Raw genomic sequence first — 22939 nt, 5'->3', positions numbered from 1 at the left:
TTGGGTTCACAGGTCTCCTTTATTTCTCAGGACATAGCTACTGTGGAGAGAAGGGGCCTCAAGGAGAAAGACAGATGTGGCTTCTGGCTCTTTCCTGGCCCCCTTAGCTCTGAACCTGACCTCACCAGAACTGAGATTCTCCTCTCGCCTTCCCAATAAGCCCGTCTCAGAATCCTTCTAGCGCCAGAGTATCACATACATCACCTCCACGTTCTCCTTGTCTCCTGACCCTCAGGCAGTCAGTTACACAGCCTGGTGGGTCTCCCTCCAGCACATCTCTACCATCTACCCCTTCCTTCTTCACCCCTGTTGCCACCAATACAACCCACGCCTGAGTCAACCCTTGTCTCTGGTCACTCCCATTTCCTATCCTAAAAATACTAGTGTTGTTACTCCCATTCCCTTCCTCAAATGCCAACCACAGCACTGGCTTCCCACCTGAAGCCCCACACCCTGAGAGGTCCTGTGTGCGTAGTTAGTGAAAACTCAGCATTTCAAAGAGTCAACACAGAAACTGTAACACTAAAATAAAGCTGAAAACACTAAGATAATTGTCCTCACTTTTGTCTAGAATTACATCATGCAATGTGAGAACAATGGTTCTTTCATATAAATTAGATCTCATTGACATTTTTGAGTTATTTGATGGGAAAATGAATTATTGGTGACTGCATAGTTTAGGTAGATGAACCTTTTGTCTTTTTTTTTTTTTTTTAAGTAATCTCTACACCCAGCGTGGGGCTTGAAGTCATGACTCCAAGATCAAGCACTGCATGCTCTACAGACTGAGCCAGCCAGGCACCCAGGTAGGGGAACCTTTTGAAACAAGGGTCCACAGCAAGGAAGAGAAACATTAAAAGGAGACCCTATATTCCCCACTTCTTTCTTGAAGGTTCTCTCCACCAACCAGCTCTAACTCATTCATTTTATATTATTTTTGTTTATTTTAAAGATTTTATTTATTTGTCAGAGAGACAGTGTGTGCACAACAAACTGCATGTTTCACCCTTGTGAGTAAATCCTGGCCTCTAGCAAACTTGTACACTGTCCAGCTCCTTAAAGACCCAGAACTTTCCTATTTCACGGCCTTTGCTTGTGCCTCTGCCCAGAATCACCTTCCTGGCAAGGTCCATCTGACAAATACCTACCTTGCCTTTAAGGCCCAGTTCAAATTTCACCTCTTTCATAAACTCTGACCTCCACCCACTCTGATTTCCTATAGTATGTGCCTTGAACTTCCTTGCATTGTGCTCTCGTGGTATAAAGAACTGGAGCATAATCAGGTTGGAATCTCCTATGACAGCAAACATTTTGCACACACAGAGCTGTGTCCAAAACAGATCAGCTCATACACAAATAAGAATTCTCAATTTGCACCCAGAGAACATTTGCTTTCTCATTTCCACGCCATCTCCAAGAGAATACGGGTTCAAGAAACAGTTGAAATTTCAAATTCTAGGTTTCTGACAATCCTTTGTTCTTGTTTATCTTTCGAATTGGGCTTTGGGCTATTACAAGTTTACAGCAGCTTACAGAGCAAAAAAAAGCTTTCTAGGATTGGGGTACTCGGTGTTTCTTCAAGACTAGTGGTTTCATTTGGCATAACCATGGCTGACCGCCACAGGATGAGAGGGAGCAGCGCTGCCTGCCCTCTCGTTTTCTCTTTAGAACGATGGGAAAGGCTAGTTAGTACAAGCCTCCTCAGGCTCCCCAGAATTGGGTCTATCTGGTTGGAAAAAAGATGATTGGAAACAGAATTTCCAACCATATTGTTGAACTGACATTTCACTTCAGAACCAGAAGCAGAGGCAAGAATGATAGTGAAATTAATACTCAGATTATCTAAGAAGGGGGAAAAACATGGAGAATTGGGGAGGTGAAAGGAAGGTGGGAGAGAATTATATGGCTCCCCTTCAGATATATACAGATGTATACAACATATTGCCATGGATAAAGCACTTTGCCAGGAATAGATTCACTACCACAAAACCCGTATGTGGATGGAACTAGTGTTAACCTCTTTCTACAGTTTAACAAAGTGAAATTCAGAGCCTTTTCCCAGGGCCACACAGCTAAGATAGCAGAACCAGGATCTGAAATTTATATGTGCTGCCTCCAAATCTGGTGCTGTCCAAGGTCAAGGCTGACATATGGATAAATACAACTCCCTCCCCACAAAGGACCTGCCACCCTTGTTTCCCCCCTCCCTCTCCAGCCTTGGCCTCAGTGTTCCCACCTCCACGCCCATCCACACACAGTCCTCACACCAGCACAGGCTGGAGCCACTAGGCAAGCCCAGAGCAGAACCACCCCATCACTCAGAGTGAACCCAGCAAGTCTCCTCACTCCTAGCCCCCTGCGTGCTCTGTCTCTACCAACTACCATCTGCCATGAGGCCACCAGGACTAATCTCATCATTGTCCTTGATTTAGTTTATTTATTAGTCACACATAAAAGACCCAGGACCCCCCAGAATTCTACATTTCCCAGGCTCCAAACCTCTTTGGCCCCCATCTCCCTCTCCTAACAATGGATATTTTCCCCCCAGGACCCTCTAGAAATTCCCTATATTCCCCAATTCTTTCTTGAAGGTTCTCTCCACCTATAAGCTCTAACTCATTTTACTTTTTGTTTGTTTATTTTAAAGCTTTTATTTATTTATTTGTCAGAGAGAAAGAGAGCATGCACACAAGCAGGGGGAGTGGCAGGCAGAGAGAGAAGCAGGGTCCCCACTGAGCAAGAAGCCCAATGCAGGGCTCGATCCCAGGACCCTGGGATCATGACCTGAGCTGAAGGCATACCCTTAACCGACTGAGCCACCCAGGCGCCCCTAACTCATTCATTTTAAATTGGGGACAATATCATTCTCAAGGAAGTGAAAACTGGTTTTTGGGGGAGGGTGAAAAAAAATCTTAGAAATTACAATGACTTGTGGTTCTCCAAGCCTCAACCCTACCTGATAAAATCTTATTCCACAACCATTCATTTCAAGGGCAGGGGGAAGGAAGAAAAGATCTAAAAAGGCCCTGAAGGGGGAAGAAAATGACAAGAGGCTGAGGAGCACTGCTCTAATGGAACCCCGCCTGCCTGAGGACAGGGCTTCTGCACAGGCCAGCGCTGCAGCGCTCCGAACGCTGGCCTAGATGTGGGACAGGGGCGTTCCTTGTTCCTCATCACGACTTCCAGACTAGTCTCCCTCCTAAGTCCTACAACCCTCTGCTTTGAACACAGTAAGGTCAGACCTCACCAGCCTCTGCCCATCTGTGTTTCGCTCACCTTCCAACCCTCAGGTCTTCCCCCTTCTTGGAAGATTTTAATATTAGCTCTTGGCTTATTATTATTCTCCAACTTTACTGCTGTCCTAGTTTTCAGTGGTTTCATTATCCATATATTGATCCATCCAACACTCTGGCCTCTTAGTTCCTTGATATTCTCACCTTCAATGGTCTTGAGCTTCATCCTGAAAACCCAGGACTTCAAGAGATCCCAGCATGAATGCCATCCCAGGACTTCAAGAGATCCCTTGGCTGTTCTCTGAACTGAATCAGAACCATGACTACAGCCTCTCCATATGCTCAAACTCCAAGCGCCCCTGGCAACCACCTCCTACCTTTCCAGCCAACACCTTCTTGTCTCAAAGAAGTCTTTGACCCACCGTGCCCTACAATGCACTGCTCACATGGCTTTTATGCTGTCTCTTACTCCCCTCTTTTCCTGGCCAAAGTCCCATAGGCAGTGATCGTAAGCACTCCCTTGCACGTGCTCTTCACTCCAGTGCTCCTTTCTAGCTGTGTCACACTGACTCAGCAAAACACAATCCTACATTCAATCCCACTTTCTGCCCACTTCATGCTCACACCCCCACAGCTAACCAACCATGGCTGCAGAAACACACAAAGTTACGCTGACTGACCTCGCTTTAAATCCATCTGCCACGGTCCTCAGGTCAACCCTGAGGGCTGTCTGGCAAGCAAACTATACTTCCCCAGTCCATTCGCTCACCCACCCTCCTACTTTTTTCTCTCTTTTTACCTTTCCTCCTCCACACTCAGTCAGTAGATGCTCTGGCTTCCTATTTCAAGGGGGGCACAACCAGAAGGGAATACGTGGAAGCTCCCACGTGTGCACACTCTCGTCCCATCCCTCACCAGCCATGGGTATCCCTTAGCCAAGCTCTGCTGGTGCTGTCCCTTCCCTTCCCTTCTCAAGCAGCTCTCCTCTCTTCTCCACTAGACTGTTGCTATCAACAAGTAAACATGCTGTTAATCCTCCCATTAAAAAAGCCAAAAACAAGAAAACCCTCTAGACTTTATTCCCCTCCATTTGCCACCCATTACGCTGTTCCAATTTACAGCAAAACTCTTCAAAAGACCAGCCCATACTGCCTTCATTCCTCTCTTGCCATGTGATTGCCCCCATTATTATGAAAAATTTCAAGCTTACAAAAGTGTTGAAATAGTCATAAGAACCTCTGTGTAACTTACCTAGATTCCCCACTGCATATTAGCTTTCCCTCTCCACCCCCCCACCCCAAACCTTTTTGAAAGTAGATATGCTGACACTTTACCTCTCTGCCAGTTAAGCTATTGCCTCTCAGCCCCCAACCTACCTTCTATCAGCCTCTCTGTGATGCTGGCTCTGGGACCACATCTGGGCTTTGCCAGCCGCTCTCTGGTAGGCTCCACCAATAGGGGGCACTAGAGGGAGACTGCAAGGCTAGAAGGGACTTGCTTCTTTCTGTAGCCTTCCTGTTCCTGTCACCCAACAGGGCTTCTTCAGCCCAGATGCAGCAGGTCCTACCCTACTTGTAGCACTGAGTTCAAATTGCACTTTTTCTCACACTCACAGAACCAGCCTTATCATATGCTCCTCACAGACACCAGCATCAACCAGCATGCCCTCCTCAGAGGTCTGGGTCCTGGGCGCACAAGCCCCTCTAAACTCAGGGACACTAGCGCCAGCCAGGCAGCACCCCTTCCCTGGAGGTCTGAGTTTCAGCTCCATAGGCTCTTCTCCAAGCTGACCAGCGGCCCCAGGCTGCCATTTTGGCATGGCTGATCACTATCTCCTCCCTGACACTTTCTCATTTGGGTGCCACACTCTCTTGGTTTTCCTACCTACTGGATGTTTCTTCTTTGGCTCTCTGAACTCTTAAGATTGGGGTATCCCAGGGCTCAGTCCTTTTTCCACAGACGCTCATTCCCTTGGTGATCAATTCCAGTCTCTTGACCTTAACTGCCATTTACAAATGTTGTGGAGGTGGGAGAAAGGAGTAATCTAGTCCACTGTTGGTGGGACAGTAGGCTGGTACAGCCTGTTTTTGAGGGCAATGGAAATTCCATGACTCAATGTTCTTATGGATATAGTCTCAGAAGAGCACAAAGATAATATGTACAAGAACATTCACTGAGATACTGCTTTTAACAGCAACATTCTTAAAAAGCTTATACCAACACTGTTGCTTTAAATTAACTATGCTAAAGATAAATGAGGCCTCTGGCTTCCTTTAAGTAGAAATTCCTTAGGACCTGCCAGATCATAAAGCTGTTTAGAGCAAGGACTCTAGAGCCAAGCCACTTAGCTTCAAATCCTAGCTTACTTAACAAGCTGCATCATTTGGGGCAAGTTATTTAACAGCCTTGTACTTCGATAACCTCCTCAGAAAATATAACAAGGATGTTGTGAGGATTAATTGAGGTCACACGGCTCACAGACTTAGGGCAGCACAGGGCGCCCAGTAAATGCACAAAAAATGTTAGCTCTCATCATCTCTGCTGCATGTTCCTGGAAAGAAAATTAATGGTTTAATTGATCAGGGTCCTCTTTCTACTCAATCATCCTAAAATATTGTGGGAAAAGCAGGAACTTACACCCTAGAGTCTTAATGTGAAGCTAAGGGAAGATAATGCGGATGCCACTTATATATTTGATTCCCATGAGGCCCAAGCAGGCACATACCAGTAAGGCAGCCATGGCCCTGCCAAGTGTCAGCCGCTGAGGCTCTGAATTAGTCAGAGACCACACTGCACACAGTTCCTCACCTCACACTTCCGATCTGCTTCAGAGACATTGAGGTTGTTTACATTCTGCTCAATGGTTTTGTAGGAGTGTTTCTTCTTTGGCTTTTGAGCCTTTTTGGTTGTTCCTGTTTCAGTAGCACTTCCATCTGAAAGAAGAAATAAGACTCAGTACTGTAAGGACTGCTTTGGGGCATGTAACTGAACTGACATTAACTCAAAAACTCTAAAGAGCGATTACAACTGAAACGGGCCATTCTTTCAAAGTAACAGGCACGGGGCGCCTGGGTGGCTCAGTTGGTTGGGCGACTGCCTTCGGCTCAGGTCATGATCCTGGAGTCCCGGGATCGAGTCCCGCATCGGGCTCCCTGCTCAGCAGGGAGTCTGCTTCTCCCTCTGACCCTCCCCCCTCTCATGCTCTCTCTATCTCATTCTCTCTCTCAAATAAATAAATAAAATCTTAAAAAAACAACAACAACAACAAAGTAACAGGCACATCTCATCTGCAGCTTCAGGAGAAACCTGAAGTATTTGGCTTCTAATACAGGTCAATTTCTAAAGCACCCCCAAATGAGAAACTCTCCACTTGATGCTTACTCAATGTTGCCTAAATAAGATCTAAAAGGTCCTTCTCTTTTCCGAAGAAAAACAACTCTAGGGTCTAAGGATCTTCTCATAAACTATTCCGAAAACACTCATGTCTTCAATCGAATTAGATTATTTCTTACGACTTCATTCATTCCAGTATACTACCCAAATAACTACCTGCTATGCCCTTAAGAAAGCCCCTTGAATCCAGATCCCAACCCATGTACCTGCATCATGGCTCTCTACTTCTTCCGGAGAGGGTGCGTCTTTGCCCAGCCCCCCAAGGACTCTGTAGACATCAGCATGGACCGCGTCCACGCGCACTGCATAGATCTTCGTGCTGGCGTCCAGAGTGCCAGCAGCCACCTAGTCCAACAAACAGAGCTCTGCTCACCGGACGCATAAAAAGGAACCGCTGAACAGGCAAAACACAGCAAGCTTCATAAAATATTGACTTGCTCTTAAGAAAAAAATGACAAAGATTCCCCTACGACTGATATGGAATAAACAAAATACAGCAGAAAGCTATCTTCTCTGTATTTCATCAGTTTAGGAAAGAAAGGAAAGAAGCTAATAAAATGTCTCAGACAAGGAAGGTTCTCATGTATTTGCAGAATTCAATGATGGTGCTATGCCCAATATTAGAAATAACCATCATTAAATTCAGATGCAAGAGAAGGTGAACAGCCTTCTTACTTTAAAGTTGGTCGGTTCGGTGTCTTTCTGTTTAAGAATCTCTGACATGAAATCAATCAAGTGCAAGCCAAAAGCATTCTTGGTCGTGATTTTCTGCAAACAGAAAAGTGCAGGAAGGTTTGTTATTGACAGCCTCGGCTCATGTAAATAATGCAACTCTAATAGAGGAAGCTACGTTTTTACATGGTAACAGCCCACATCTCACCACACGTATCAATTCCCATAAATACTTGGTGACACGGCCTAATCCATACACATAGTTCCTTATTCTCAAGAACTAGAGAGTGACAGTACACTCCTTGAGTTTTCACCGTGTGCAGACCCTGTTCTAAGCACTGCACACAAAGGGACTCAGTCACCCTCAGAACAACTCTATGAGACAGGGACTATTCACATTCTCGTTTAACAGAGGAGGGCCTTGCAGCAGAGTGGTCAGGTGACTTGCCAAGGCTATAGAACTTGTGAACGGCAGAGACTGGGTTCCAACACAGGCTGGCTTCAGAACTCACATTATTAACCCCTAAGCAACACTCCCTCTGTAGATATGCTGCAGGTTGCAGGCAACCTGCCAGAAAGAGCACCGAAGGCCCATAACACCGTAAAAGCATACTGACAAACATCAGCATTGAGAAGAGTCGCTGAGAGGGAAAGCACACAATTACCATCAATTGCGTGTTCTCCACAGAATCAAGAAGGCTAGACTTCCCTTGTGATCAAGTAGCAAAATCTTTACTGATAATTAGCAGATACTCACATTTTCAGTGGACAGCTTGATACAGGTGGAGTAATGTTCTGTAATCTGTGTGTTTGTAAACTTAGGAACCGTGGCTGAAGTGTCAATATTCCTAAATGAAAACCAAAACCCTCTGTCAGGGATCCACTCTAACTTTTCAAAATCCAGGCCCAGAACCCACGAGGTATTGTGGAGATGCTGGGCGCACAGCACCCACGCCAGGGCAGCCACCCCGCGGGGGCAGCCCAGCGCGCACGCACCTACTGGACGGGGAGGCCAGCAGGTGAGGCGAGTCTGCGCTGAACTGCAGGTCCAGGACTCGGGACCGCCGCCGCTGCAGCCGCTCCTTTTCGTCGTCATTCTGGGGAAAGTCTTCAAGGACGGGGGTGCCAGGAGTATTGAGAGGGGCCTTCCGGGGCAGGGACATGGAGAACACCCGTTCTGAAGGTGAGGAGGTGCTGTGGGGGTGCCCACGGATTTCTGAAGAAAAGCAATTGATTATGGCTGACAGCGATGGAAGAGAACGCTTGCTCAGGAAACCTGCCACGGAATATTTCCTATGTCTAAAGTGGGGCTTGGGGGCTGTCATAGTGTGGAAGTTCACTGCACGTTTTCCACCAAGATCTTTTCCAACTCTAGTATTCCTCTATAGTTTAAGTTTCTTTGTCGGGGGATGGGTTTCTGATGCTTCCTTGCCAAATTAATGAGGGGTGCAATGAGGTCAAATTAGGGAAGGACTGAGAATCAATCATTGGATTTAACAACCTAGAGGTTATTGGTGACCTTGACAACAGTTTTCCTAGAGTAGCAGAGGCAGGAGAAAGTCAAATGGGCGTAGATTCCAGAGAAGAGAACGAACAGGAAGAAGAGAAATTGGAGACAGCAAATGGAGACAAGGTTTTCAAGGACTTACAGAAAAGGAAGGACAAAATTGGGAGGGAAGCAGTTGAAAGGGAAGTGAGGTTGAGAAATTAATTTTAAGATGGGAAAAACCCCAGCTTGGTAGAAAAATGAAGCAGAGATTGTATTAGTTTCCTATTGCTGCTATAACAAATTACCACAAATGTAGTGGTTTAAACCAATACAAATGTATTCTCTTGCAGTCCTAGAGTCAGTCTAAAATCGAGCTGTCACCAGGGCTGTGTTCTTTTTGGAGGCTTTAGGAAAGAATCTCTTTCCCTGCCCTTTTCAGCTTCTAGAGGCTGCCTGCTTTCTTCCCATCACTCCAACCTCTTACTTCTTTTTTTTTAAAAAAGATTTTATTTATTTATTTGAGAGAGAGAGACAGCAGGAACAGGGGCAGAGGGAGAGGGAGACACAGACTCCCCACTGAGCAGGGAGCCCGATGTGGGGCTCAATCCCCAAGATCATGACCTGAGCCAAAGGAAGACACTTAACGGACTGAGCCACCCAGCCGCCCCTCAACCTCTTGCTTCTGTCATCACATCACCTTCTCTGACTCTGAGCCTCTTGCATCCCTCTTATGAGGGCCACTGTGACTGCACTGGGCCCATCCAGATAATCCAAGATAGTCTCCCCATCTCAAGGTCCTTAACTTAATCATAGCTATAAAGTCCTTTTTACCATTTAAGACACCATATTCACAGGTTCCAGACATCTCTGGCAAGGAGAGGGCATTATTCAGAGATCATGCAGAAGGGTAAACGTTGCTGAACAATACACTCAAGCAGGAAAAGGGGCTGCCTTTCCTGAGATCACTGAAAACCCACCCACAGCAATAGGAAGGAAGCCAGACAACAGAGGCACAGATGCAGGTTGGGGAGCAGGTACAATGGTGCGCTTGTGGATGTTCCTTTTGGACTGCTTTTCTTAGTAAAATAAGAAGCCCATAAAAACCAAAAACTGAGTAGCTAAGGGTGAGGGCTGGGAAAGGAGGTACTGGAGATTTCGGGAGAGAAAGGAAGGTATGGAATAGTCATCTAGGAGAAGGTGAGTGGATGAACGAGGGAATAAGCATGACTGCTGGGCAGCTTTAGGGTTCCCTTGAGATCACTGAGTGAACAGGGGCCAGGGCAGAGTAGGCAGAGTTGGAATTAATCAGGGTTGTGATTTTGTCAAGAAAGTATAAACAGGCTAAAAGAGGGCAAGGGGTTATGAGTGTATGAAAGGGAGTGATTACAGTGATTGACCATGGAATGTAAGCTAAGTAAGGAAGGGAACAAGGATACGAGAGACATTAGGGACAGAGAAAAGCAAAGAATATACATCTGCTGGGTCAAAAGATGGAGTTACTGGAGTCAGGGAACAAGAATGAGTGAGTTGGAAAGACAGAAGTGGTACTGAGGAGTGGGGTGTTTAAAAGTGAGATAACAGAGTGGTGTAGATACTGATAATGACAAGGTCTAGAGTGTGACTATGGTAATGAGTGGCTATTGCCTATTTTGGTAGGGCGGGAAATAAGATCACTGGGAGAGAGATGAAGGAACTGAGAGACTTTGGGGGAACATTTCCAGATTTAAGAATCAAAAGGCTTGGCTTCAAACCCCAGGTCCATCGCTTACTAACTGGAGAATTTCTTTTTTTTTTTTTTTACAGTCAACTCTACACCCAGTGTGGGGCTTGAACTCATGATTCTGAGTTCAAGAGTCGCATGCTCTACAGACCGAGCAGCCAGCCAGGCACCGCAGTAGCTGGAGAAATTTTAAGCAAGTAAATGCTCTAAGCATTTGCTCCTTCTCCTCCAAATGGAAATAAGAAAGCGTGTCTCAGCTGGTTCTGAATTGGTGATATGAAAAAAAAAAACACAATGTAACACATATTTTATAGGAACACATTAAAAATAAAGGGATATAAGGGCACCTGGATGGCTCAGTTAGTTAAGTGTCTGACTGTGGCTCAGGTCATGATCTTGGGGGCCCTGGGATCAAGCGGGAGTTGGGCTCCACACTCATCAGGGAGTCTGCTTGTCACTCTCCTTCTCCCCATGCCCCTCCCCGCCGTGCTCTCTCTCTCTCATAAATAAAATCTTAAAAAAATAATAAAGTGATATACAATAAACACTAAACGGTTGCCCTTGCCCATGTAAGGGGAAGGGAACAGAAGTGGTGTATAGGGATAAAAGGAAATTTAAAAAATACAAGAAAGAACTTCACGTGTTCCCCTGATAGCTCCCTGTAAGCTCAAGAGTATGGCTAACATACCTCTCAGCTGAGGTCAAAATAAAAGAAAAAGAAAGAAGAATGGAAAGGAAGGAGGCAAGAGACATTTTTAGAGACTCTATCAAGAGGACTTGTTACTATCTGGGTGAGGGCACTTCAAGAGGAGGGGAGTTGGACCTTGAGAGGAGACTTTAACAGAAATAGGAAGCACTGAAGGAGGAACTTGTCTAAAAGGAAAACTCAAGAGGGGATCAGAGGCCATGCTTCAATTCTTGGAATATTCCTTCTCTCACTTCTCTCATTTAGATGGTTACTGAGCTCAAAGACACCTTCTACATCTACTTCCTTCTCTCCCATTCATTTTTCAACCTGCTATGGTCTGGCTATCATCCCCACCACTTTATGAAAACTATCTTGACACAATCACCTACAACCTCTATGTTGCCAAACCCACTGGCTACTTTTCAGGCCTCATCTCTCTTGAGATTCAGCAGCATCTGAAACAGATGAGAACCCCTTCAAGTGCTTCTTGAAACACCCCTGGCTTCTATGACACCACCCTCTTCTGAGAGAGTTTTCAAGCTCTCCCTTCTCTGTCTAGCTCCTAAATGTTGGTCCTGAGTGTCTTCTCTACAGGTTCTTCCTAGGTTCTCACCTGTTCCTATGGTTTTATGATCTATATGATGATGATGTCCAAATTTATTTCTGAGTCTGTGGGCCACTTCCCTGAGTGGCCTGTATCACTCTCTGAGTGTCAAACTCTTATCCAAGTGTTTACTGACCCCTTCACCTGTCTCTTGCCTAAGTCATTTACCATGTCCAAAACAGAACTCTAAATTTTCAAACCTTTTACCAAGACCAAGGCCCTGCCTACCTCAGCAGCCTCACTCACTGTTCAGTCACGATGTTCTAGTTCTAGCCCAAGCCAGGCTCTTTCCTGCTTGTCCTTTTTTTTTTTTTTTAAGATTTTATTTATTTGACAGAGAGAGACACAGTGAGAGAGGGAACACAAGCGGGGGAGTGGGAGAGGGAGAAGCAGGCTTCCCACGGAGCAGAGAGCCTATGTGGGGCTCAATCCCAGGAACTTGGGACCATGAGCTGAGCCGAAGGCAGATGCTTAACAACGGAGCCACCAAGGCGCCCTCTGCTTGCCCTTTTTTTGCACTTGCTCCTTCTGCCTAGAACACGTTCCCCAGTCTGCTCTAAGATCTTCCTTGAATCCTCAACCTGAAGGGGCCCCTCCCCTCACTCTGTTGTTCTCAATCAGGGCACTCAGGGTCATCTGTAATTATTTCATTTGTTTACGGTTTCTCCAACTAGAATACAAGCTCCAAGTGATGCCTGGGTGGCTCAGTCGTTAAGCATCTGCCTTCGGCTCAGGACATGATCCCAGGGTCCTGGGATCGAGTCCCACATCGGGCTCCTTGCTCAGTGGGGAGTCTGCTTCTCCCTCATTCCCGCTCATGCTCTCTCTCAAATAAATAAATAAAATTAAAAAAAAAAAATACAAGCTCCAAAAGGCTGGGTCTTATCTGTTTTGTTCTTTACAGTATCTCTGCACCTGACAGTGGGTTTGGCCCAAAGGGAGCGCTCAATGCTTGTTCAATGAATGTACAAATAAGTGCATGCGTGTTAAGCATTCCGCAGTAAGCACAACGCTTTCATGGCCCTGAACTAACATGCATCCCAGGAAAACCACCTTTCAAGGGAGAGACATCCCGCACGGTGTAGAAGCCCACGGCAAAGGGATTGAAGAGTAGGGATCGCCCCATGCGCGCTCCCGACGCCGACCCGAGCCGCGTCCTGATTGGCGGGGCACACCACCCCCTCCCCGCCTCCCGCCTCTTCCTCCCGGCGCCTGCCTCCCCCTTGGCCAGCGGGGCGCAAGGCCAACAACTAGGTCGAGGATATCCGTACCCCCACTCAGGTCCGCCCGCCGACCCTGCCCGCCGGGAGCACCGCTTCACGCCGACCCCTTCCCGCGGCGCCACCCACCCAGCCAGCCTCACCTGGGCAGGGAGGTCCCATTTTGCTCTCCTTCGCCGGAGCTGGTTTTAAATCGCGCGCCGAGAAGCCTTAGCGCCGTAACGGCCGCGGTGACGTATATCGTGGGCGGGGCCAGAAGCGCGCCTGCGCAGCTACCCCAGTCCTCCGCTTGTAAAGGGGAGTCCGGAGTTGTGCGGGTGTGTGTCGTGTGGAATGGCGGGCTTCCCGCTCTGCTCCCGTGGGTAGACTGTAGAGGGTCCGTGGACCACCGTCCCTCGCCTCCTTTCGAGCGTTAGACGTGGAACTGGGCGCTGAGGACCCAGTGTGGAGCAGGACGGGAGAGGGCTCTGCTTTCACGCAATTTACTTTCTAATGGGAGGGAGGGCAGATTTCTAGGAAACAAGGTTAATTTCCCATAGCGACCTGTTCCGTAAGGGCAGAGGTAGAAGTGGAGGTAGAAAGTGAGGGATGGGGTATGGGACGGAGGTGAGAAGGAGCCAAAAGCACAGTGAACGTTCCAGGCAGGCGAAGGACAGGTGCAAAATGTTTTATGTACATTTTTTAAATAAAGGCCATCGTTTTTATTCAGATTCTTGTGAAGAGCTTCCTGGATATCTACTCCTCCCCCCCCCCCCCCACACACCCCACCCCCACATACCCCACCACACCACAGAAAAGCTTACGGTGAGAAATGAAATGGACATAATTTCTTTTTTTATTAAAGATTTTATTTATTTATTCATGAGAGAGAGAGAGAGAGAGGCAGAGCGAGAAGCAGGCTCCCAAGGAGCAGGGAGCCCGATGCGGGACTCGATCCCAGGACCCTGAGATCATGACCTGAGCCGAAGGCAGACGCTTAACCATCTGAGCCACCCAGGCACCCGAGATGGACATAATTTGCCACCTCTCCATTCTGCTTCATCTGATCCCAAGAATTATTTTATTTTTATTTTATTTTATTTTATTTTATTTTATTTTATTATTTGAGAGAGATAGAGGGAAGTGAGAGCACAGAGGGAGAGAGGAAGAAACAGACTCCCCGCTGAGCAGGGAGCCCAACGCAAGCCTCATCCCAGGACCCCGGGATCATACCCCATGCGGAAGGGAGACGCTCAATCGACCGAGCCACCCAGGCGCCCCCTGCCCGACCAAGAGTTGTATTATGGGAGGAAACGCCAGGGCAATTCCCCCAAATATCCCTAGAACGTCCTATCATTTCTTTTTTTCTTTATAAAGATTTTATTTATTTGAGAGAGAGCGACTGAGAGAGAGAGCACATGAGAGGGGGGAGGGTCGGGAGGGTCAGAGGGAGAAGCAGACTCCCTGCCGAGCAGGGAGCCTGATGCGGGACTCGATCCAGAGACTCCAGGATCATGACCTGAGCCGAAGGCAGTCGCTTAACCAACTGAGCCACCCAGGCGCCCACGTCCTATCATTTCTTACAACACACATCAGGTATTTTATGCGGTGTTTCCCCTGAAGGGTGCTATTGGCATTCAGGATGAAATAATTCTTGACATGTGGGGCTCTTTGTAGGACACCATTTGTCCACTAAACACCATCAATGCCTCTCAGTCATTTTGGCAACCAAAAAGTACTACCCTTGGGGCGCCTGGGTGGCTCAATCGTTAAGCGTCTGCCTTCGGCTCAGGTCATGATCCCGGGGTCCTGGGATCGAGCCCCGCATCGGGCTCCCTGCTCTGCAGGAAGCCTGCTTCTCCCTCTCCCACTCCCCCTGCTTGTGTTCCTGCTCTCGCTATGTCTCTCTCTGTCAAATAAATAAATAAAATCTTTAAAAAAAAAAAAAAGTACTACCCTTTGTTGAAAACCACTTTTTAAGCCTATTTGCTTTTGCACAAACTTGTTCTCCCAGTGACCACCATCAAATCTTCAGCATAAGGCAGCGTGGAATAGAGAAAAGAAAGCAGGTTTACAGCGTTTTTCATCTCAGTGAATAATTCTACCAGCCACCCAGGAACCCAAATCAGCACCCAGGAGCCATCCTGGATGCCTCACTCTCCACACACAACCTATTGTTGAGCTCTTTTCACTTCCTAAGAATCTCAACCCCGCATCTCTTTTTCACCCATATTACCTTCTTGCTGGTCTGAAGCAGCCCCATGCCTCCTCTGACCCCCCTCTCATTGGGCCCTTGTATGGTAGTTGATAAGTCCCAATCTGACTTGTTCCTTCCAAAGTCTCAAACCATTCAAAAGTTCCATTGCTCTGGGAACTTCTAAAGTGATCTAGGAGGCCCTGCAGGGTCTGGGCTCTGCAGCCTCTCTGACCTCATCTTGCACCTTGCCTCCCCTGCTCCTTGCCCTCCGGTCACTTGGGCCTTCTTTCAGACTCGCTCTCATCCTGCCCACTCCCACCACAAGGCCTCTGCACATCCTCTCCTCATCCCCATCTTCACCCAGTTGGCTCCTGTCACGTTTCAGCTCACATCACTTCCTCAGGGAGGCCTTCCCTGATACACTCAAGTGTCCTTACTGGAGGTTTTAGTGGGACTTGCCACCGTTGAAATTTCACATCCACTGGGATGACTATTTCATGTCTAGCTCCTCCATAGACTGTCAACTCCATGAGGATGAAGCCATGTTTTACTCGCCATTGTTTTCCCAGGGCCTGGTGCTAGCCCCGGACACAGCAAGTACTAAATATGTATTGCATGAGTGAAGTCGGAAGACAAGTTTAAATCCCGGGTCGGGCATCTGAACCTCTCTGGGCCTCCTTTTCTTCTCCGTTTATAAAACAGTCATGATAATACCCCTTCACTGGGCTTTATGAGGAATTAGGTAACAGATTAAACTCTTGTGGGCCCACTGGCTCAGTGTACACTGGGGTCCCTGTTATCTCACTTGTCTTCTCTGCACTGAGTGCATTTGAGGAGAGTGGTTGTGATCCTCTGCACCAACGAGGAGCAGTGTGGGTTGGGAGGGGGGGAGGTGGCACTCAATCAGGAGCCCCTGAAGAACTGGCTTGGAAGTCCCTGCAGAGGAAGACTGCTTGGTGACCCATTTGGTGAGGCATGAGGCTGTTTCGTGAGCTGACTGCTTAGGGCTCCCTGTACTGGGACAAAGCCAGCTCCACCCCCTGCAGGCGGCTCATTCACCACCCGCTCTGAATGCTGTCTTTGTTTTTCGGGTGGGGGGGTTAGTTCTGTGGGGGGGGGGGCCAAAAATTGAATGATTTATCAATGGTATCAGTGGTATGCAGAACTCAATTCCTCTGTACAAAACTAAAGTAGTGGGCCACTCCCCTACTCCTTGTCGGCCAGAAAAGCTGGAGCCATTCCCTTTCCCCAGTTCACTCCTCACCAAGATTCTACTTCCCCAAAATGAATGGCAAACAGCTTTAGTTTAGGTGAGGAGCAATACTGTTATCAGTTGGCTACCTGGACAAACTTTTGGATTCAAATTTTCCCTGATCTTCCAGCCTGCAGCTGGCTTCTATCATAATGTAGTTCATGATATAAACCATTGAGCCACTGGGGGCCAACAGGCATGTAATTCAAATGGCTTTACATTCATTTTGGCCTCTGAGCAAATGCCTTTAATTTTTGTATGTGATACGAAATTCCTGACCTAAAGACTGGGCTACGGACCAACAATTTCTGTCTTCTAGAATTTCTCTTTTTTTTTTTTAGATTTTATTTATTTATTTGACAGAGAGAGATAGTGAGAGAAGGAACACAAGCAGGGGGAGAGGGAGAGGGAGAGGCAGGCTTCCCGCCGACCAGGGAGCCCGATGCGGGGCTTGATCCCAGGACCCTGGGATCACGACCTGAGCCGAAGGCAGACGCTTAACGACTGAGCCACCCAGGCGCCCCCGACTTCTAGAATTTCTAAATGACATATCGCCCTTTATCTTAACATTAATATAGTGCTTTTCGCTTTTCAAAGCATGTTAACCCCTACGTCTTGATATTCCCAAGACCATGCTGGAAGGTTGTGAGGACAGGTACCTTCTTCCAGGGTCTGCCTTTTACTGGCTATGTGACCTTGGAGGAAGTGGTATACCGTTTCTGCGCCTCGGCTTGCTCATAGGAAAAAGGGAAGGGATAAAGCACCCACTTCATGGAGTTATGGTGTGAGGATTAAATGAGTTACCAGATGTGAAGCATTTAGGACCACTGGCAATGCTCGATGAACGCTAAGTATTCCCATTACAATAACTGCTGTATATCCTGGGTGCCAGCCAGGAATTGTTTTAGAATAAAGCTCAGCTTCCTAAATTATCTGGAGAAGTTTCCCCTTTCATTGTAAGAGTACTCCCAGAGCACAACAGCTCTGTTCTTTCCATTACTACTTGTTTTTTCTATACTCTTTCTTACACCCTCGGCCCCACCCAAGCTTCGCTGACTATTCCCTTTGTAGTCTTCTGCCCACTCCTGTTTTCTTACCTCTTACTAGACTAGAAACCTCAGAGTGCTAGAACATGATACTGCCTTTCTACTTGACAGATTTATGCCTTCTACAGTTATGCATGGTTTTTTTTGTAGCCACTAAGATCTTTTAAATTGGCTGATACTTTGGTTTGAGCACCATGAGAATGAATAACTTAGATGTTCCTTGACATTCTGAATTATTCTTTCCTGGCTCCTGGCCATGCCACTGGGAAACCTCAGGGCAGACTGGTTCAAGGTGCATTGAGAAATACCAGGATGTACTGGATGAAGCTATCAGGGTAACAGGAACATCTGGGGACAGGCACGTGAGAATGCTGATCTTCTGTGAGTGTTATTACATTGATTCCAACTGACACACAAAATAGCGTCCTTTATTTATTTGGAACTAAAACACCAGCAAATTATTTTCTAAACAAAAAGAATATAGATGTTTATAAAACATCAAAATCCCACCGGCATGGAACCAACCGTCACTGCATCTTACCTTGAAAGCGGTACCTGGCAGGTATCAGCAGACAACGCGGGAACACAACCATTACTGTGCAGTAGGAGTCTCAAATATTGACTGGCATCAACTCCTGGGACATAAACTTGTAATTTATTTTTGCTGTGGGGAGGATGTGGATAAAACCAAAGCCCACAAGAACACCATCTAAAACCCCCTGCCACTGAGTTAAATGTGGGGCCAGGTTCTCCTCCCCAGATCTTCCTGGCATGCAGGGCAGGAACAGCATTGTTATTTCCAAAACAACCACACCCACAACTATAGTCACTTTTTTTAAGCCTCCTCATCAGGATGCCCAGGATTTTGAAAGAAGGGAAAAATCCACCAATCCTATCTCGAGAATCACAACTGTTAGAGCTAAACTGCTCCACAGTCTCTTCCTGTCTGACCCTGGCAACGGGCCTGGATTGTGATGACCCCACTTTGCAAAACCACAAATATAGTTCAAAAAATCCCTTTGTCATCTTTGAAAAGAGAATACAAAGGCATTAACAGACTAAGAAAAAGCACAGCTACGCATGGTGGCTAAGCCTTTTTTTCATTTGACAAACAAGTGGCTCCCTTTAGAAACAGTAATTGTTCATCTCAGAAACTACGCCCCCCCAAAGATTGTCCTCATTAAGGGTTTTACAACGTTGCTTCCAGGCACTAGAAGCTCGTTAGACGCTAGCTATTTCATTAATTTTGGTAAATACATTATCTCGATTATGAAACATCACCATTGACTTAATATTTGTTTGTGAATCAATGCTAATGAACTGCTTGGGTAGTACTGGAGTTTTCTTTCAGATGCATAAAAAGAGCTATATTATGTTCTATTTCATAGACTATACGAAAATAGGGCTAAATTGAGAAAATGGAACATAAACATCTTGGATATATCTTCAGAGAAGGTCTGAAAAATTAGATCCTAAAGTACGAGACATTACCTTCACAGTATTTAGGATAAAATGCTTGGTGCTATCAGCTTGGATGTGAATTAAGCTAACAATTCAACAAGGAAACCAGTTTACAACGAATGTGCTGAGAGGCATTCACAAAAAGGAATAAGCTGGAATGGAGGTATTCTCTGGTTCTCTTTCACTTCCAGTGTTGCTACAGAACACAAAAACCTCACAGCCCGCGTCTGGTCTCAACTCTAGCTGTGAGATCGCCCCCTAACATCCGTTTCCCTGGGCTCTCTTTGGGTCATGCTAAAAGTCAGGAGAAGAAAACCTCAGAAGGCACACCCTAGATTAGGCCCTACAGGTTGGACCCCATCCTGATGAGCACTTCAGGTGCTCCTTAAAGTGTCTTATCTATCACAGCCGCCTCACTGGCAAGGTGAAGGTCACACATACCACTGATGTGTCTGAAAAATAAACTCTCTGGCAGCCCGAGGAATCAGAAATACCTTCTCCCCTTTTTTAATGGCCTTTACATTAATGTGCCCCAGCCAACGGGGCACAGGGCAGCGTTTTCACTTGGGTCAGAAGGTGGTGGAATTCTTCCACTGCCTGCGAGTGCGCCGTGGGGTTTAGCACCAGGTGTTGGAAGAGATTGACAGGCTCAGCATTCCGAAATGTCTTGGGGATCGGGATGGTCAGGGGCAGGAAGGTGTTACCAATGAGGAAATGGTGGAGGGACCTCTGCTGGAGGCCGCGGCCCAAGAACCAGAGGACGTCCTGGAGCCGCTGGGAGAGCATGCTGTGCTGCCAGTCTGTTAGAGGCAGCCGCAGCAACAGGTGCATGAGGGCTGTTTTGAAGTGGTAAGAGGTGAGGACGGGACGGGATGCTCCCTGGGGTAAGCTCTGAAGGTCCCGGAGACTTAAGATGATCTGGAGGCACTTGAGGTGACAGGTGTTCTCTGGAGCAAAACGCCCTACCAGCTTCAGGAACAAGTGTTCACAGGCTGCAAAGGACTCAGGCCAGTCCACGCTGGTGAGCTGTTCCTGGTCAGGAGCCTGACTCACCAGATAGACCAAGGTGTCTTCCCGTTGCACCCCCAGGACCAAGCGGATCGAGAGAAAGCGGCCTGAGCGGTAGTCCAGCCTGAGCTTGCAGGAGGTGGTAGACGGTGGGAGGCTGAGCTGAAAGTCATACTTGTGGGCCACAAGGGCCCAGGCATTGCCCACCATGTTCCGAAACCACTGTACCGTCTTGAACACGTCCAGGTGGGAGCCAGTGCAGACAGCCACCTTGATGGAGCTGCTACACTTGCTCAAGACAGCCGAGGGATCCCTGTGGTGGTGCACCAGGCACAGCACGTCCCCCAGAAGCTTCTCACGCTTGCACACGCATTCCGACTCCACCAGCACACAGCCGCAGCGGCGGCCTAGGGCCGGATCCCTCATCTCCAGCACAAACATAGTGCCCTGCGGGGGAACAATGGGCACCAGAATATCAAATTTCTGGGTCTCGTGGAGGGTTCCCCATTTCTCAAAGGCAGCCCCGATGCCCAGGCAGTCCTCCAGCTGTGGGTGAGCCTCCCGGCGGCTGAGCACCCGACAGGCCTCAATGAGGTCGTCCACGAAGCTCTCCACGAACTCACAGGTGCAGGGCAGATCACGGGTGACATTCTGGACATAGTGTTTGTAAAAGGATTCCAGGGCCTCCCTCGAGGGGAAGTCAGTAAGCCAGTTGTAGGAGGTGACAGGCACAACACGGACTTCCTCCTCCTCCTCATCGCTGCTGGAATCAAAGGCCGGCTCATGCTGCATGTTCTGTCGCAGGAGCTCAAAGATGAGAAAAAGGCAAAAGAGGCCAGCATTCCACAGGTTTCCCAGCATCCAGCTCAGTGGCCCCTCCTGGCCACCAGCCTGGAACGGCCAGCCCATGTCTTTCTTCCCTAGCACTAACTGATCACTGGATGTGCCTCCTCTCCAGAAGTTCTCTGCCTTCTGCTTCTGCTCAGCTGCTCGCTTTCTCTCTTCAAACTCTATCTCCAACTGGCGCATCTCCTCGCTCATCCGCTTCTCCAGCTGCCGACTTCTGGCTAGTGTGTCCAGGTCCATGCGGTCACTGACCATCAGGGGGTGGTGAACAACATACATCACTGCCAGGAACACAAGGCTTATCACAGCCATGGAGGCCTCTGCATCTGGAGAAGTAGGAGGGTGGGAGTCAGTGGTGATCTTCAGGATTCATTTTTTTCTCCAGTGCATATCTCCCAGAGCCCTGGAACCCCAAATCCTGGAAGTTAACTACTCAGGAGAAACAGGAAGCTCACAGAGCTGGGGTTGTACAGAGCACGGGTCTGCCCAGGAGGTGGTTTGGGAGAAAGGGGGTCAGCAGGATGTGCCACTCAGTCTTTCTGCTTTCCTTCCACATGGTGTGGGTGGTATTTAGGTTTCCAGAGTATGGACATAGCACTGTTTTCATTCCTGTGTAGGAGGGGGAGGGGAACCCTTGTGGTAGGGTGGCCTCACCCGACTCATCAGTCCCCCGTGGGCACCAGGTGTGCCCTCCTGATCCCAGAGGCTCCCTTCCAGCGGCAGAAAGCACTGATCTGCCTGGGCGACACCTTTCCTCTTGCCAGGCAGCCAGCCCCAAACCCCAGCTATGGCATCCCACTTCCTCTGTGACTTCACAATCCTCATTCTGCTCACCCTGTGTCATCAGACCACTCAGCCTCTCCTCCCTCGTGCCAGTGGGGCAACTCCCAGTGGGCGCCAGGGAGGCACAGAGCCACCAGCCTGCTCTGCGCTGCTTCCCGCTATGCTCTCTGAGGTCCTAAGGCTGGAAGCCCCGTCGACAGGCCAGGCGCATAGGCAGGCACGCCTCCACCTCTCAGCCCAGGAAAGTTCCCGAAGAACCAGGTGCCCAAAGCCACTTGACAGCCGCAGTAGTCGGATCCTCTGCCTCCCCACCCACCACGAGGCCGGAAGCTTCTCGCATTCACCCCACAAACTACCGGGCTTACCGAGATTATGAAGGACTATGCCGTGTGGACGCTGAAGCTAGGTGGGGGACTCTCCTCCCTTTGAAACTTGGCCTTGCTTAGTCTCACCGCCTGCTCCAGGAGCCCTGTTAAAATTTACAAGGTACCTAGCGTCTGTGGCTCAAAGCAGGGTGCCCCCCTCCCGCTCCCGCCATTCATAACTTTCCCAAATTCCACGCCCAGAGATCTGAACTCTCATCCGCCTTCCCTCTCGGGGGTTTCTCCCCGGACCTGGGGCCAGGTTACTCACCGTCGGTGTTAGCTGGAACACGGTCTTAAAGAGACAGCGCGGCCTGACTGCCCCCGCCTTTTCGCCGGCGGGGTGGGGCCTCCGGGTGCCTCGCCGGGGCCGCCCGGGGGAGTGGACCCGCTCCCCTCTCCCGGGGAACGCACCATCTCGGCGGAGGGTCCGAGGGTCCCAGGGTCTGTGCGCGGCCCGGCCCGGACACCCCCAGCGCGCCGCGCGCCGCTCCGAGGGCGCCAGCCCCGCACGGCGGCTCCCGCCGTCCAGGCTCCGCCCCGCCCAAGCTCCTCCCAGCCCAACCCCGCCGCCGAGCGCGCCGCCCTGGGGCCCGGTGGCCCGGGTCGCGTAGGCGCGCCTTCGGTGCGCCGCCCAGGCTCCCGCCGGGTCGTGTGCAGAGCGGAGGGGCTGCGGCCCCGGACTCGCGGCCGAGGGAGGCTCGCATGCCGCAGCTGCTCGGCCTCCCGGGGGTGGCGCCAAGGGCAACTGCAGTGCGGGCAGCCGGCTTCACGCAGCTCCGTGCGCCGCGGGGAATGCACCGTACTTACACAGCGACGAGGATGATGGCATAACTAGGAATTGACGGGGGCAGGGGGGCGTCATTCCCAGTCCGGGGGGTTCCTGCGCAAAATGGCACAGGAGCTGAGGTGTGTCGTCAGCGTCCGTGTTGTGCCTCACCCCCAGCCCCCGCCCAGACTCAGGTGTCTTTCCCCACCTCCTTCCT

At 48.9% G+C, this 22939-nt stretch overlaps 2 protein-coding genes across 5 annotated transcripts in view; both read right to left on the bottom strand.

The window, feature by feature from the left end:
* Nucleotides 1-13465, bottom strand: part of NCAPH (non-SMC condensin I complex subunit H) — a 35945-nt gene extending 22480 nt beyond the window's left edge. Inside the window, exons 1-6 of one of the 2 annotated variants that reach the window (XM_021697500.2) lie at nt 13163-13465; nt 8295-8514; nt 8056-8146; nt 7302-7394; nt 6833-6971; nt 6042-6166 (exon numbers count right to left, since the gene is read on the bottom strand). In XM_021697500.2, coding sequence (XP_021553175.1) covers nt 6042-6166; nt 6833-6971; nt 7302-7394; nt 8056-8146; nt 8295-8514; nt 13163-13181 — 687 coding nt within the window. In that variant the 5' untranslated portion in view covers nt 13182-13465. The remainder of the gene's footprint in view (nt 1-6041; nt 6167-6832; nt 6972-7301; nt 7395-8055; nt 8147-8294; nt 8515-13162) is intronic. The other variant, XM_044918717.1, reaches the window with a different exon arrangement.
* A 4455-nt stretch (nt 13466-17920) lies between these two features.
* ITPRIPL1 (ITPRIP like 1) lies at nt 17921-22463 on the bottom strand. Of its 3 annotated transcripts, none has more exons than XM_021697432.1 (3): nt 22225-22463; nt 21957-22060; nt 17921-21211 (listed from the first exon to the last, which is right to left on the bottom strand). In XM_021697432.1, exon 3 carries the CDS (start codon nt 21118-21120, stop codon nt 19477-19479), a length of 1644 nt encoding a protein of 547 aa, XP_021553107.1. In that variant the 5' UTR covers nt 21121-21211; nt 21957-22060; nt 22225-22463; the 3' UTR covers nt 17921-19476. The 3 variants fall into 3 exon arrangements, with proteins under 3 accessions (XP_021553107.1, XP_021553106.1, XP_021553108.1); XM_021697431.1 differs by having other exon boundaries at nt 17921-21134; XM_021697433.1 differs by lacking the exon at nt 21957-22060 and having other exon boundaries at nt 17921-21134.
* Nucleotides 22464-22939: the final 476 nt, after the last annotated feature.

Source organism: Neomonachus schauinslandi, chromosome 10 (assembly GCF_002201575.2).
Source record: "Neomonachus schauinslandi chromosome 10, ASM220157v2, whole genome shotgun sequence".
Taxonomy (NCBI): Eukaryota; Metazoa; Chordata; class Mammalia; order Carnivora; family Phocidae; genus Neomonachus; species Neomonachus schauinslandi.
This window is presented reverse-complemented; position numbering and strand designations above follow the sequence as displayed.

Coding starts and splice junctions, on each gene's coding strand:
- ITPRIPL1 (XM_021697432.1), bottom strand. CDS start 21,120: ATGGCTGTGATAAGCCTTGTGTTCCTGGCAGTGATGTATGTTGTTCAC.